Source organism: Barbus barbus, assembly GCF_936440315.1.
Source record: "Barbus barbus genome assembly, chromosome: 46".
Lineage (NCBI taxonomy): Eukaryota > Metazoa > Chordata > Actinopteri > Cypriniformes > Cyprinidae > Barbus > Barbus barbus.
The window spans coordinates 21171853-21187454 of record NC_136724.1 but is presented as its reverse complement, the minus strand read 5'-3'; the positions used below and the strand labels follow the sequence as shown (position 1 = coordinate 21187454).

Sequence of the window (15602 nt, the reverse complement as noted above, 5' to 3'; positions counted from 1 at the left end):
ATGCCTGCCGGATTTATAAATACTGATTTACATAATATAGAGTTATGAATAGTCATATTTATTTAAATATTTATGTATATATTTATGTGTGTTTGACATACAGTGCCCTCCAAAAATATTGGAACATTAAAGACAAAATTGCTCTGTTGGCTGTGGAGTCAAGACATTTACAAATATGATTAAAAGATGAATATGAGACAAAACTACAGAATGTCACATTTTATTATTAGCTGTTTCAACACGTAGATGTTTTACCAGCTAAGAAGTTCAGCACTTCTAGAGTTTCATCCCTCTATCTGATGTGAGCATAAGTATTGGAGCAGTTGCCTCACAGGTCTTTCTAAGTGATCAGCTGTGTCCTGTTGCATTAATTCTTCAGATATTAAAAGCAGGGAATGTGTTGTATCAGTTATATCCATTACTTCTGTATTCTGAATCTTGCATTCGATGATGACACACACAAACCAGGATGAAGATGATGGAGCTGACTTTGAGAGAAAAGCAAGCAATTTGGATGCTAAAAGAAAAGAGGAAGTCAGTTAGAGCTCCAGCAAAAACAAAGGGCATGGAGAAATCAAGAGTTTGGAAACCACCAGCGACACCAGCAACTACCTGATCAGCTGAGAAAACAACAGTAGATGATGACAGACAAATCATAAAAGCTGTGAAAATGAACCTTAAAAGACGTGTCTGTAAAATCACCAACAACTTCCAGAAAGCTGGGGTGATGCTCTGACAATCTACTGTCCTCAGGAGACTTTGACACAGAATTACAGATGCTACACAGCAAGATGCAAACCTCTGACCAGCACCAAAAATAGAAAGGCAAGATTAGAGTTTGCAAAAAAGCATAAAGGTGAGCCAGAAGAGCTTTGGAACTGTGTTTATGGACCGATGAGACAAAGATGAACCATATTGCATCAGGACAATGACCCAAAACACCCTGCCAGTTCAGTCAAGGAATTTATAAGGGCAAAGAAATGGAAAGTCTTAGATTGCCCAAGTCAATCTCCAGATTTAAATCTGATTGAACATGAATTTCACCAGCTGGAGAGGAGAGTAAAGGCAGAAACTCCCCAAAACAAGCAGCAATTGGGATTGGCTGCATTAAAGGCTGGGAAAAGTCTTTCAAAGGATGAGACCAAGAGTCTGGTGATGTCTATGGGTCACAGACTCACTGCTGTGATTGTGTGCAAGGGATCTGCAACTAAATAATAGCTTTTAATCTTTTATATCTGCCTTATGTTCAACTGTCCCAATACTTATGCTCACATCAATGAGTGGGATGAACTCTAAAGGTGCTGTTCTTTTTATTTGGTAAAACATGTATTTGTTGAAACGGCTAAAAATGAAATGTGACATTCTGTAGTTTTGTCTCATATTCATCTTTTAATCATATTTGCAAATGTCTCGACTCCACAGCCAACAGAGCAATTTTGTCTTTACTGCTCCAATACTTATGGAGGGCTGTGTGTGTGTGTGTGTGTATATATATATATATATGTATGTGTATATATATGTATATATATATATATATATATATATATATATATATATATATATATATATATGTGTATGTATGTGTATATATATGTATATATATATATATATATATATATATATATATATATATATATATATATATATATATATATATATAATGTGTATGTATGTGTATATATATGTATATATATGTATGTGTATATATATGTATATATATATATGTATATATATGTATGTGTGTATATATATGTATATGTATGTATCAATGGAAAGCTTATTTATTCAGCTTTCAGTTCATGGATGAATCTCAATTTCGAAAAAATGTACCCTTATGGCTGGTTTTGTGGTCCAGGGTCACAAATATGAAATAACATTTATTTATCCTCCTAAATCCAACTATTTGTTTAGTATTCAAAGAGCATATCCTTTTCATATTTTGTCTCACACTGCACCCCGTTTTCTGCACTATTATTATTAGTGAACCTTACTGCACTCCATTGAACTGAAAGTTAGTATGAGCTCCTATTTCCACCTGCTCCGGCTCAGATTAGCAGCTCACAGTGTCAGTGTGCTTGCTAGATTTACATCTGTGTTGAGTATTTTATTGACATGTGCCTGCTCACTCAAGGTTGTCTGCGTGGTCAGTGCTTTAACGTGTTGTTTAAGTTGAAGATGGCATGTGATGGGAAACTCTGGTGACACGTTTCCACAGATATGAACATGAGCTGTGTACACGAATACCCAAGATGCCTTTCAGCACGCACTGCTTATTTGGGATCAGTGGCCATCTATATGGTGAATAGGGTCTTTGAGATTATGGGTAGAGCACTTGAGGAAATTCTGTCATCATTTACTTGCTCTTGTGTACTTAAAAACTTCAAAACGTTGTGCTTTTTTCTGTGGAACTCTAGCAGAATGTTCACGCTACTCTTTTCCATAGAATGAAAGTGAATGGGGACTGATTCAAAATGTTTGTTAACAGTCCCAGTCCCTACATTTCACTTTCATTGTATGGAAAAGAGCAGCCTGGACTTTCTGACTAATATCTCCTTTTGTCTTGTCTATGGATTTACCTCATTTGGAACCTGTGTTATTTTATTATCATTTATATACCATTATAGTTTATATTAATATTTTTTATTGTAATTTTTGTTTATAATCATTTTAATTAATATTTAGACATTTTATCTGTTTTATTCGTTTTTAATATTACTATTTAGGTTTCATTTATTTTCGTTTTAGTTTTAGTTCACTTTTAGTTTTTATTTATTACCAGTTAGTCAATTTAGTCCTTTTAATCCACTAGTTTCATCAAATATTTAAATATTATTTCAGCATTATTTATATTTGCAAAATGTTCATTTTTTGGTGAACTACTTCTTAAATAAATGATTTTGTGCAGGTTTGGATCAGTTATGTGTTGAGAAAAGGCTCTGTATCGCACATTCTTACATTGATCTAGCTCATCTTCTCTGTTTCATCTTGTTTTTTTCTAATTCTGAACACTGTTTCAAGAAAAATCTACTTTTTAATAGTTGCCTAATAAACCTGGCATTGTTGGCTCTTTGACAAATTGCTTTGTTCCTGTTTTGTAAGTCACTCTGGATAAAAGCATCTGTTAAATGCATACATGAAAAAACAAAATACTCAGGGTGAAAATGTTTTAATTTTTTTTATTTTTTTGAGTTGATGCTCAGGAATAGATAACTTTCTCCAGAAATGAACAATATGATTGTCTGTACTGCTAGACGTAAGATATATGGCTTAATTTCAGTCTCATTCTCTCAGTATGTACTAAGCTCCTCTTGAGTGTTTTCAGCGAAGGCTCGTCCCGCTGGACTGGATAGGGCGGTTGAGCGGGTCAAGGGAAGAGGTGAGGGGGGGAAAGGAGAGCGAGACTGTGATTAAGACAGCTGTGGAACTGGTTGTGAGGGATCAGATCATACTGCACTGAGGCACACGCAGGGTTCAAGAACACTTTTTAAGCTCCACTAAGAACATTTTATTCTTGCGTTCTAGAAATCCATCTATGTATGGGAGCTTTTAAGAATCCAGAAACTGAATTTGATCTGTAATAAAAAATTGAGAACTTCTGATGATCTCCAAACAGCCATATAGCAACTTGAATACCCTATTTATACTATTATAGTTTTTGTCAGTATTTTGAATTAGCTTTTAGTTTTATATTGTTAGCTTTCTTTTTAATATTATTTTAGTTTGCAATTTGTTTATTGTGCTTTTGTCATTTTTATTACTTTTAAAATATTACTCTTTAAATTAATATTTTTTAAATCTTTTTACATTTTCAGAATTGTAGCTTAAATTTTAGTAAGTTTATGTTTCTGACATTCTTTTTGCAAATATTATATTTTAATTTTAGCTTAATCTTTGGTATTTTATTGTAATGTTTTTTTTGTTTGTTTTTTTGGTAATTGATTTTTATTAGGATTTTTGTATTATTTTTTAATTATTATTATTATAATTATTTAGATTAAATTAATTTTTATTTCAGTTTTAGTTTTTATTTCCAGTTTAGTGCTTATTTCAGTTAGTCTCCAAGGCAACATTTCTAAATTCCCTTTAGTTTTTCATCTAACATTTTACATTTATTTTATTTCAGCTTTGTTTCAGTTAACAAAAAGTTTTTAATAGTTTCAGTTTTCGTTAACGATAGTAATCCTGGTACCTACTTGCACCATATCCGTTATAATTGTCATATTGTGGCAATGTTTATCTGTCAATCTATTAAATCAAACACAGATGGAGCTGATCTCTGTCCTTTTGTCTGTATGTCAGTCTGTCTGAGATGTTTTGTTAGCAGCTTAAATTTGAAATTGGAGTCTTAAAATAACATTCGGCCTGCCAAATATTAAATTATCAGCATTTTGAATAGCGCTAATTTAATTCTTGAATGTTTTAATGACAGATTATTTACCTGTGTGTGTGTGTGTGTGTGTATGTGTGAACAAGCCTCAGCTTGCTAGGGAAACTGATCTCGTACTTGTCAGCAGACACTATTCGGCTCCAACAGAAGCTCAACTTGGCAGCACGTCAATCCAACCGAAGCTAATGAGACTGACATTGTATACACTCCACCTTTGGCTCCTGCATTTCTGGAAGGACCCCTGAAATGAAACGTTCAGAGATTTGAAACCTTACTTCTTTCCTCTCTCTTCCTCTCTTTGCAGATGTTCTCATCTCTTCAGTATGATTGACAGTTTGTGGCCTCCTCCGGTTGATCCAAAATCTCATGACGATTTTCTGCAGTCTCCCAGTGTAGGTCTTCAGATCACATCGTAAATTACAGCCGTGTTTACTTCATATTTATCTCGCATACCTCTTGCTTCTGGAAGATTCCTTCTGGATAGCGGCAGTACAACGTCAAAACAACCACCGTGCTGCATTCTTAACCAAAGCACATATAAATAAACCTTCAGAGCTTAAAAATACAAAATTAGCGGTGGTTGCGAAGACAAACATTACTGCAATTTCTCGTTCTAAGAGTTAGTGATTTAAACAAACCCCTGACGCTGAGTATTACACTTTGTGGTGCGACTCGTCCCATACCAAACGTGAATTTATACTTCAGATTTTCACCTAACAGGCAACAAATCCCTTAGACTTACACTGAATGAGAGACCTAGACATCAGAATGTCATGAATGTCAACTGTATCTCCAGTTTTTCCCCATAAAATCTGCTTGTTTTCTAGATAATGTGTTGCTTGGGACAGATAAGTACTTGCATTCATCTCGGGTTTAAAAAAGAAGCTTCAAAGGAATCATTTTCTACTATTAATAGCATTGTACTATCCTTTTGTATCTTGAAGGACACTACTTTTGAACCTTCCCTAAACCTTCACCAAGAACAGTTGTATTTTTTTCATCAGAGTGGGCCTAAGTAATGTAAATATATGCAAATCTAGGCAGTCATATGTTGATGAGCTTAGGGTGGCTTCTGAATGAGCGTTTTTGCTGTTTTGATTCTATAAATAGTTGACTGGGAAGGGGGCTTTACTTTGGGTGACAGAGATAAATGGTATTCATCTATTTCCATCAAATGACCCTTCTGAACTATTTAAGGAAGTACTTGATTTTTAAATAGTCAAGCCAGTTTTTGCTTTCCAGGATCGAGTCCCACCGCCCTGTTTCTGCTATAGGCTGAGCGTCCAGCAGGGACACATGGTTCCGCTGTCAGGACAGACTGAATCTCCACTGTACCGACCACCTGTACTTCAGACGCTAACAGAGATCCTTCAGGTGCAGCACTCAAAATGACATCTAAACAGAAACCTCTTTTAGTAGACATGCTTAAAAAATAAATGACAAAATAAAGAAAAATCGGGAAATATCAAGGAATTTTGAGATTTTTATATATATATATATATATATATATATATATATATATAAAATTGTTCAGGACTAAAATAATTTAAAATAAATAGAATAAAATAAATAACTAACGACTAATTTGAAACATTTTATATATTTTTAATATCAAGGAATTTGTATTTGTAAAACATATATTTGATGATTTTATGTGTGTGTGTGTGTGTATATATATATATATATATATATATATATATATAAAAATTCTAATTATGCTGAGAACAAAAATAAATAAAATGACTCTTTATGAGTGCAGTTATTATATATATATAATAACTGCACTATATAGAGTTTATATATTTTTTTAATAAATTTTAAAGATCATTATTCATTAATGTTTATTTATTGATAATTAATTGGTTTAAAGGTGTGGTACAGTGTTATATTATTTTAGTATTCAAAAGCTTCCGTCTTTATATTTTCAGTTTTCATTTTAATTTAGACTTTGGTAATTTTGTTATGTGTTTTTGTGTAATTTTTAGTAGCTATTTTTTATTTGTTATATTTATTGTTTATTTGTATTATTAATTTTTTGATAAATATTTATTATCTATCAATGTAATATTCATTTTTATTTGAGGTTTAGTACTTCAACCTATTTATTTCAGTTATTTTCCAAGGTAATATTTCCAAATATTAAGTGTTTTATTTTTCATCTGATATTTATATTTTGTTTTATTTAAGCTATTTTGAGTTAATGAAAATGCTAGTTAATAGGTATTAGTTTTTAACCATACCAACAGTGGTGTGCAAACCATGAAATAATTTTATTTGAATTCGAATAGATTTATGAATGATTCTTTCTTTCTTTGTTCTTTAGGATGAATCTTCGAGATGTCGTTGCAGCTTTCGGGCCACTGTGGTTCATAAACAATTACTGGTAATGTTTTCTTAACAACAAATGCATAAATCATCATTTTTTATCATAGCTACATCTTCGTGGCATACCTTGGCACGCCTGGTTTAAGGAGTGTGGGAAATAGTCCTTAGCTTTGCCTATAGATTGTGTTCTTAAGAACCCACCGTAGCTGTTTTCCCAGCACTTTTGCCAAGTCTTCATCCCTCAGGGTTGCTTCCAAATTGTACACCTTTGGAAAAGCTTTCGGAAAGCTTTTCGCTCTGTTTGAGGCAAGCTTACCGTAAGTGACATCATCCATTGACAATCTGCTCAACTAATCTAGCAAACCCTCAGACCTTAGATTTTGATAACCTGGGATTTATTTGTAGGAGGTTAAGGGTCATGCATACACGCTCGTGTTGATAGTAGATTAACCTTTTTTGTTTTGTTTTGATTCGCTCTGTTTGCTTTGCTATTGACATTGCACATCTGCGTAGGTGTATGAAGGAACAGCCTGTTTGGGAAACTGCCCCTAAAGCATTTGTCCTCTGATAATGACATATTTATGTCTTTATAAATGATGCAACAATTGAAGCTTTATTTAGCCTTGTGTATTCAGACCTCTGTTTGATAAACACCAATATTTTCCCAAAATTTGCTTATACATGAATTATAAAACAATCTAGTAAATGCCAGTGTCCCTCTCATTTATTAAAATATAATATAATATAAATACTTTTTTTATTATTATAAACACATTTTTATATTTTTTACTCAGACATTTTCAGTTATCTGAGCAGCTTTTTATGCTTTTATGTGTTGTGTCCCAAAATTGGGCCGTAACAATATTACCTAATATATAGATTATTTTTTCATATTGAAACATTATAATAATTTCTTTCATTCTTGAATTCCTGCACATGAGATATACTCAAACCTTTACACAATTTTGCACAATATTTTTGTCTACATATTTGAAAAGAGAAAATTTCATTATATACTTAAAGGCAAATTCCAAGTCATTTCATGATAATTTATTTAAGAAATTTCACTGATTTCCACATGCATCTTGGTCTTGCAGAGCTCAAATGCTGGTGAGAGGGAGATGCTGCTGTTTGTGACAGATCCCAGTCTCCAAAGGGAGCCAGACACAGACGGGAACAGAAGAACCGTAGCCGTGTATCTGAGCCCATCCTGTCTGATCCAGAGCTCAGTCACACAGGTTCTGGACGCCCTGCAGACGCAGCCTGTTCTAATGTTCAGAGACGCCTTGAAGGAGAATGGTATTTCACCTGTTAGACATACATGAACACATCAGCTGTCTGAATGTATTGTCCCATGCACAGTCTCATACTGACACTGTGCATTTCGAAGGACTTGCTAATTACTAGTTCTGCCTACCATAATGGTAGTAATTCTGAAGTATTGTAATTAACAGTGCCTCTGGTAACTGGTGCCTCTTTGCAAATCATAATTGTAAAGCCAGTTTTATATATTTTCAAAATATATACTGTACGTGTGTGTATTTATATATACATATTAAATATACACAGTACACATACATATATATTATGCAAACAAAAACTTTTATTTTGGATGTGATTAATCGTAATTAATTGTTTGACAACACACACACACATATATATATATATATATATATATATATATATATATATATATACTGATTATATGGTATTATAGTGCATTATACATTGTGACTTTATTTTCATGACCATCGTTACTGGTATGTGAAAATAGTATAAGTTAGAATAAATAATTTTATATTTTACATAGTGCATTATATACATAATGGTAGTATCTATTTAAATAATTAATTAAAAAAACAAAAACAAATAGGAATTTGTGCTTAGTTGTAAATAATGTCATATCTTTTTTTGGGGGGGGGTGAAATATGACCTAGACATGTTTACTGGAGATGCAGCCACAAATGCTTTATAATGCATTAAAAATTCAGTTTTTAAGGAAAAGTTCAATGCTACTGAATGGAAGCCATTCAAGCTGAAAGTCTCTGTGGTTGCTTCTTCATGTCTGGCCTATTTTGAGATTTAGAGGTTTCCTATATTAATCTTAGTGTTGTTATTTCTCAGAGCCATGACTGTAGAACATTCCGTGACATTAAGCTACTGCTCCTTTTTCGTAAACCAGCTCAGATTTTCTGCTGGGAACAGACAGTGATCCAACTGGAACCCGAGGACTCATCCTTCTCCACACCACGGCCAATCATACTGGACCACCTGGGTCCAGAAACCCTCCCATACTCGCTCTGCACTGTCACAGGTTGGTATATTCCCCCCACAGCCTCCCTTGTTTTTGAGGAGTTGGTACGAACCAAATCTCAGGGGGGTACATCATGTTTGGCCATTTAAACGAAACCAGTTGTTTGTTGGCTCAGGGTTTGTTCTTGATGCTTTGTTAGGGACCTTCTTGTGGTTTGTTATTTGCTTTTCCTCCTTAAAGATCTTTCTCCCACATGTTGAAGTTGTCTTCTTGCCTGGTTTTGAGATATAAAAGTCACATTTTGTTACAAAGCATTCTGTTCATTCGCTTATTATATTATTTTAACTCATGCAAAGTGATGCCATCTCCCTGTATTGTTACATTCTTTAAATGATCCACCAATATTGGCCTTTTTCTTAGGATAAATAGTTTTTGTGAGTTATTTCATTGCTTTTCAAATGCCATCAGTAAAGCCACATATCAAAAAATGTATCATTCAGAAAATGGAAAACAGTCTTATATTTGCGACTTGTTTTTTGACCGAGAGCTGTCAGACCATCTGACATATTAATCGATTAAAAGCAATACATTTAATTTTAATAAAATAATTTTCTAAAAACTCTCTCGTGGTACAGAAATGGCATAGTTTATCTTTACCAGAAAATCTACCAACAGACTTCTCAATGGATAATAAATATTTTTTATATTTTTAGAGAACTTTGAGTGAAGATTGTGTAAAAATGTTCCTTTTATTTCTTTAATTGCTTATTTATTTTTATTCTTAATTGATTGATGTGTGTGTGTATCTTTGCATTTTGACATTATTTTCATAATAATTCCCATTATTGTAAATGAAAAATGAATCAATTGTATTAGTAATTATTTTAATAATTACTAGTAATAAGTAAATATTTTTCATTGTATTATAATGTATGTATACATCATGGTAATATTTATTAAAATAATTAATTCAATTATTTAAATGATTTACAAAAAGCAGCAAAATCTTGATGGTCCTAAAAAGATGCATTATTTTATTTATCAGAAATTAATTAAAAAATAAATTATTTTGCTTTTGGGGGTGAAATATGACCTGTGCATGTTTTCATAATGCATCACAGATTTAGATTAAATCTGTTTTAAGGAAATGTTCAAAACTACCGAATGAAAGATATTCAAACTGAAATCCCTGTGGATGACCCAGGACATCAAGTGATAAATACAGATTCGATTATCTCATGTTATGCTTTTAATGCAGACATTATGTTTAGATCGTTCCATGTTCAGTTAGAGGATAGAAATGCAATATTTGAAACTCTATGTTAGACTTTGAAACTCCATGGCTGTTTCACCCTGAAGATAAGACAAATCATCTGACTCAAAAGTGTAACAAGCACAAATTATCTTCTGCAGTGGTCAGCAACTTCAGCTTCTGGCTGCGTGCCGGAGGATCCTCCAGAGAGCAGAGGTTCACGCAGGGGTCTTATCACTCTGCCTCCTGTCTATTATATAACACAGATGTGTGTTTGTGTGCTGCTTCTTACTGATTTTACAATGTCATTTGTCAGAAAATGGCCTAAATTTAAAGTTCTCCGCAGAAGTCTGAACAAACAAAGTCATAGATTATGTGCTGATAATTTATTTGTGTATAATATTTCATAATTCATTTCTCAGTACAAATCAAATCAGTAGGGTAAAAATAACAACGATGAGCTCATTTACACAGTAAGGAGTGCAAATAACAGTGATGAAACTAATTACCAAGAACCACATTCTGAAAAATACATCTATGGCTCCATGTAGAACCTTTAACATTCATGGAACCTTTGTTTCCACCAAAGGTTCTTTTTCACTGAAATGTTAACCAAAAATGATTCTTCTATGACAGAAAAACTGTGAAAAACCCCTTTTGGAACTTTTATTTTTAAGAGTGCACATATTACTCTTAGGTATTAGTGTTAGTAACTAATACAGTGCACGGTTTAGGTGATTTGAATGAAGCGTGTCAATGAAATTATTTTAATTCTGGGATGATTTGCTTATGTTAATGTGCAGGTGTGGTTGTAGCTGTGGATGAAAGCACAGCGTTCTCTTGGCCCACCTGCAGCCGGTGCCAGAGCTGCCGTTTAGAGGCTCAAGATCAACGGTAAGTCCAAAGTTCTCCTAGACCGGTTCTAAGGATGGGTTTGATTAACGTCAGTTCTAGAGAACTAAATCCTACAGACATTATTAAAGCAGCATCACAGCTGCAAATTCCTACTTGCGTCATCTTGTAAAATTGTAAAGTGTTTGAATCCCAAATGCTTTCTGTATTAAGAAGCAAGTTAGAAAATGAAGTTTTCCCAAAGTGCATTATAAGGGACGTGTTTGTGGCATTTTATTTTCTTCCCGAAGCCACAAAAACAGACTTCGGGGAAGAGTTCACCAAAAAAAAAATAATAATTACTGAAGATTTCCTCACCTTCAGGCCATCCAAGATCTAGATTAGTTTTTTAATCAAGGGAACAGATTTGGAGAAATTATCCAGATTTGGAGCATTACATCACTTGCTCGATCCTCTGCAGTGAATGGGTGTCATCAGAATGAGAGTCCAAACAGCTGATAAATACATTACACTAACCCACAAGTAATCCACACCACACCATTCCATCAATTAACATCTTATGAAGTGAAAAGCTGCATGTTTATAAGAAACAAATTCATCATTAAGACATTTTTAACTTCAAACCATTGCTCTAAAATATGAGTTGTCTGTCTATAATATTGCTTTCTCCAGTGGAAAAGTTGTCTCGTCTGGATTAGGAGAGAAATGTGCACAGATCAAGCAGAATACAAGCAGATAATAATACAAGCAGAAACCATCCAAAACAGTTCTAAACAAATATGTTGTATTTTGATGTGAGAGGATAACACTGGATGAAGCATTATGATGAATTATGGACTCGTCCTTAAGCTGAAAATGAAGCATTAAATTATGCATTTGTTTGTTACAAACAGCTTTTCACTTCACAAGATGTTCTCTGATGGACTGGAGTCGTGTGGATTACTTGTAGATTGCTGTGATGTTTTTATCAGCTGTTTGGATGCTCATTCTGACGGGACCCATTCACTGCAGAGGATCTAAATATTTTTCATGTTTCATTCAGAAATATGTCAGATTATGGAAGTAAAACGCTGTTGCTTTTCAGCTTTAAAAATACTACTCAAACAGTAGATAATGATGCTAGCAACACCAAGGTTATGGGTTTAATTCCCAAGGAATGCATGAAAAAATATATGCCATGAAATCCATTGCAAGTCCTTTTGAATAAAAGTGTCTGCCAAATAGAATATGCAGATTAATGGTGCTGTCCTGGAATGCTAAATTCATGTGTTGGTCTTGTACAGTCCATAAGGTTGTTGACGCTTATGTGTTCAGAGTTAATGCATAAGACTCCTCCATTTCATTGTGTTTAATCACAACCCACCACATGGCTAAATTGTTTTCACATTCGTGTGTAAGAGTAAAGCTGAAGTGATGAATCATGGTGCCTTTGAGCCCTCAAACTGAAAAAGACTGCTGGTTTCTAGGAAAGGATTCCTCTGTTTAGCATGTGGAGCAGTGATGGATGAACCCACCACAAAGATGCAGCTGGAGGTGTTTCTGAGCTGCTCCTCTCTGAGCCACTGCAGCGTCAAAATCAAGGTGAGATGCTTTCAGCTGCTGTATGTGGAAAATGTCCATTCCCACTGTCGACGAAAACATGTTGTAGTGTGTGTGTGTATATATATAATATATATAATAATATATAATATATAATATATATTAAGCGGATAATAATTTGCATTAATTTACATTTAAATTGTGAAATTTTCATTACTTTCAAAATAAAATCAAGTCCAGTTTTTATTTAAAACAATAGAAAAATTAAATGCAATACAGCTAATATTTTTAGGATATACAAGTACTTTACAGTTTAAATAACTGCCATTACTTTAAATTATGCCAGATTTTCATAACTGTTACAGAAGAATCATGTCTGTTTTGTTTTTCAAGCATAAATTACTGCCGACCTAATATAATATATAAATAAGACAAAGTACAGCAAACATTTTTATGATATATAAATTCTTTACAGTTTAAATAATTTACAGTCATTTAAATGATATCAGATTTTTATTACTGTTATAGAAAAATCAGTCACACTTTATTTTGAGGTCCAATTCTCATCATTAACAAACCATTAACTTTGACTTTTGCCTCAATAAACTCCTAATTTGCTGCTTATTAATAGTTAGTGCGGTAGTTATGTTTAGGTATTGGGTAGGATTAGGTATGTAGAATATGGTCGTGCAGAATATGTGCTTTAGAAGCACTAATAAACAGCCAATCTGTTAATAATAGGCATGCTAATAAGCAACTATTTAGTGGTGAGAATTGGTCCCTATACATGCTACCGAAAAATCAACTCCAGATTTTTTTTTTAAAATAGCATGAATTAAAGACAGTACAGCAAACACTGGTATGATATATACATTACTATTTAAGTAATAAACTACTTATTTTGCGCACAGTGATAATGTGAATGGTATATTTCCTAATAGTAAGTTTTATTAATGTAAATATATATTTTGGGCTGATATATGACGTAGACCACTTCATGGCAGGTTTCATGTTTCGATTCTTTTAATTCTGCTCTCTTGAAAACATACTCATCTGTCTCTACATCTCACACGACATTAAAATGATGATCATAAACACTTGAGAAAGTGAAGCTAGCATGATTTTATCACTTGTGCTAGTGTTTGTCTTCTTTCTGTTTTATTTCCTGGAAATTTCAGCGAAAATGGAGGTTCACATATTATGGAACAGATTTAACAAGATATCTCTCATACGTTATCAGAAATGAGTTTCACCCACAGAACTGGAAAATAACGTTTTTGACCACTGAGTACATGATGAGGCATGAAAGGGAAAGGTTATATTTTCTGATTTTAAATGTGAACCTGGAGCACAAAACCAGTCTTACGTTGCTGGGGTATATTTATAGCAATAACCAAAAATACATTGTATGGGTTAAAATTATCCATTTTTCTTTTATGCCAAAAATCATTAGGACATTAAGTAAAGATCATGTTCCATGAAGATATTTAGTAAATTTCTTACTGTAAATATATCAAAACTTCATTTTTGATTAGTAATATGCATTGCTAAGAACTTTATTTGGACGACTTTAAAGGCAATTTTCTCAATATTTAGATTTTTTGCACCCTCAGATTCCAGATTTCCAAATAGTTGTATCTCAGACAAATATTGTCCGATCCTAACAAACCATACTTCAGTGGAAAGCTTATTTATTCAGCTTTCATATGATGTGTAAATCTCAATTTGAAAAATTGACACTTAAGACTGGTTTTGTGGTCCAGGGTCACAAATGCTAATAAATTCAATTTTGTCAATCAAAAAGAATAATTAGACACTGGTCTTGCCTTAGGAGTTTCTCCGAGTTTTGTCTGTTATTGTTATTTTGACTTGTTTCTTAAGCACAAAATCTCATAGTCTTAAGTGTGTATTAATAAGAAGCCATTTTTATAATGCATTTAGTTTTCACTATGCAAAAGGCGCCTGTAACATTATTTAGTCTAATGCTGTCAAGCGAAAATGTCTCGAGATGCTCGATTAGACGAGGTCAGACAGGGTTGATTTCCTGAGGCCTTCAGAGTCTAAATGATTTCCAGGGTTGTCTGTGAGTTAACAGAAAATATTAATGTTTCATACTGTTTTTTCATATTCCTGCCACATCGTATGAATCAAATTATGATGTTTATGAATTCATGTTTCAGTTGCAGCAAAAGACCATTAAATCTCTTTTAAACTCAACAAGCTGTACTGAGGTAAGATTCTGGACTAGCAATGTGAAAGTGTCAGTCATTTCTGTTTTTAATTCACAGTTAATTGTTTTTTTTGTTTGTTTGTTTGACAGGGTTACAATGTGGAAAATGTTCTTGGGTCGGAGATCGGTCCTCTCAGCGTCTTCGTCCACGTCGTCAACAGAAGTCACACTGTTTGGATGGGTTTGGAGGAGTGTGACCTGCACTGACTTGCACACTTATCTGTTCATTTCATGGTTTAAAAAGAATAATTAGTCAGCACCAGTCTTGCCTTATTTCCAAATGGATGTAAATAAACCGAAAGCGTGCACAGTGCTAGAATAACTTTACCAATGACCATTCTGGAGCCTGTAGTATCTGAGTATAACTAAGCAAACCAGAACTAATAATATTAGTATGAAAGTATCAGCTGATAAAAGGTTGACATTATGAATCTACATTATGGTGGTGTTTAAGTTAAATTATTTGTACAATAATTGATTTGTTGCTCTATATGACAGCTGAACACCTACATTCACTATAAATAAAAGTTGTATGCCACCAAATAACTGATCAAGTCATTTTCATGAAAGATAAATCAATATTATTTCTTCACAACCATTTTTAAGTGTCTAATAACTAGATTTTATTCCTAATTTGACTGCAGTGACAATAAGTACACAACAATGAAACCTAATATATTTTATGAATATTTATATTCCGTTTAATTATTATTATTAATTATTTATGCCATTGAATTTACTCTACTATGAATGGGTCTAACTG

The 15602-nt window shown here is 33.2% G+C and overlaps 1 protein-coding gene across 2 annotated transcripts in view; it reads left to right on the top strand.

Annotated features, from left to right (window-relative positions):
* The window catches only part of spidr (scaffold protein involved in DNA repair), a 49673-nt gene extending 34294 nt beyond the window's left edge, over window positions 1-15379 (top strand). For both annotated transcript variants that reach the window (XM_079409413.1, XM_079409414.1), the window contains exons 12-20: window positions 4692-4779; window positions 5630-5761; window positions 6711-6770; window positions 7810-8011; window positions 8895-9026; window positions 11022-11112; window positions 12537-12651; window positions 14790-14840; window positions 14930-15379. In XM_079409413.1, the coding sequence (XP_079265539.1) occupies window positions 4692-4779; window positions 5630-5761; window positions 6711-6770; window positions 7810-8011; window positions 8895-9026; window positions 11022-11112; window positions 12537-12651; window positions 14790-14840; window positions 14930-15046 (988 nt within the window). In that variant the 3' untranslated portion in view covers window positions 15047-15379. The remainder of the gene's footprint in view (window positions 1-4691; window positions 4780-5629; window positions 5762-6710; window positions 6771-7809; window positions 8012-8894; window positions 9027-11021; window positions 11113-12536; window positions 12652-14789; window positions 14841-14929) is intronic.
* Window positions 15380-15602: the final 223 nt, after the last annotated feature.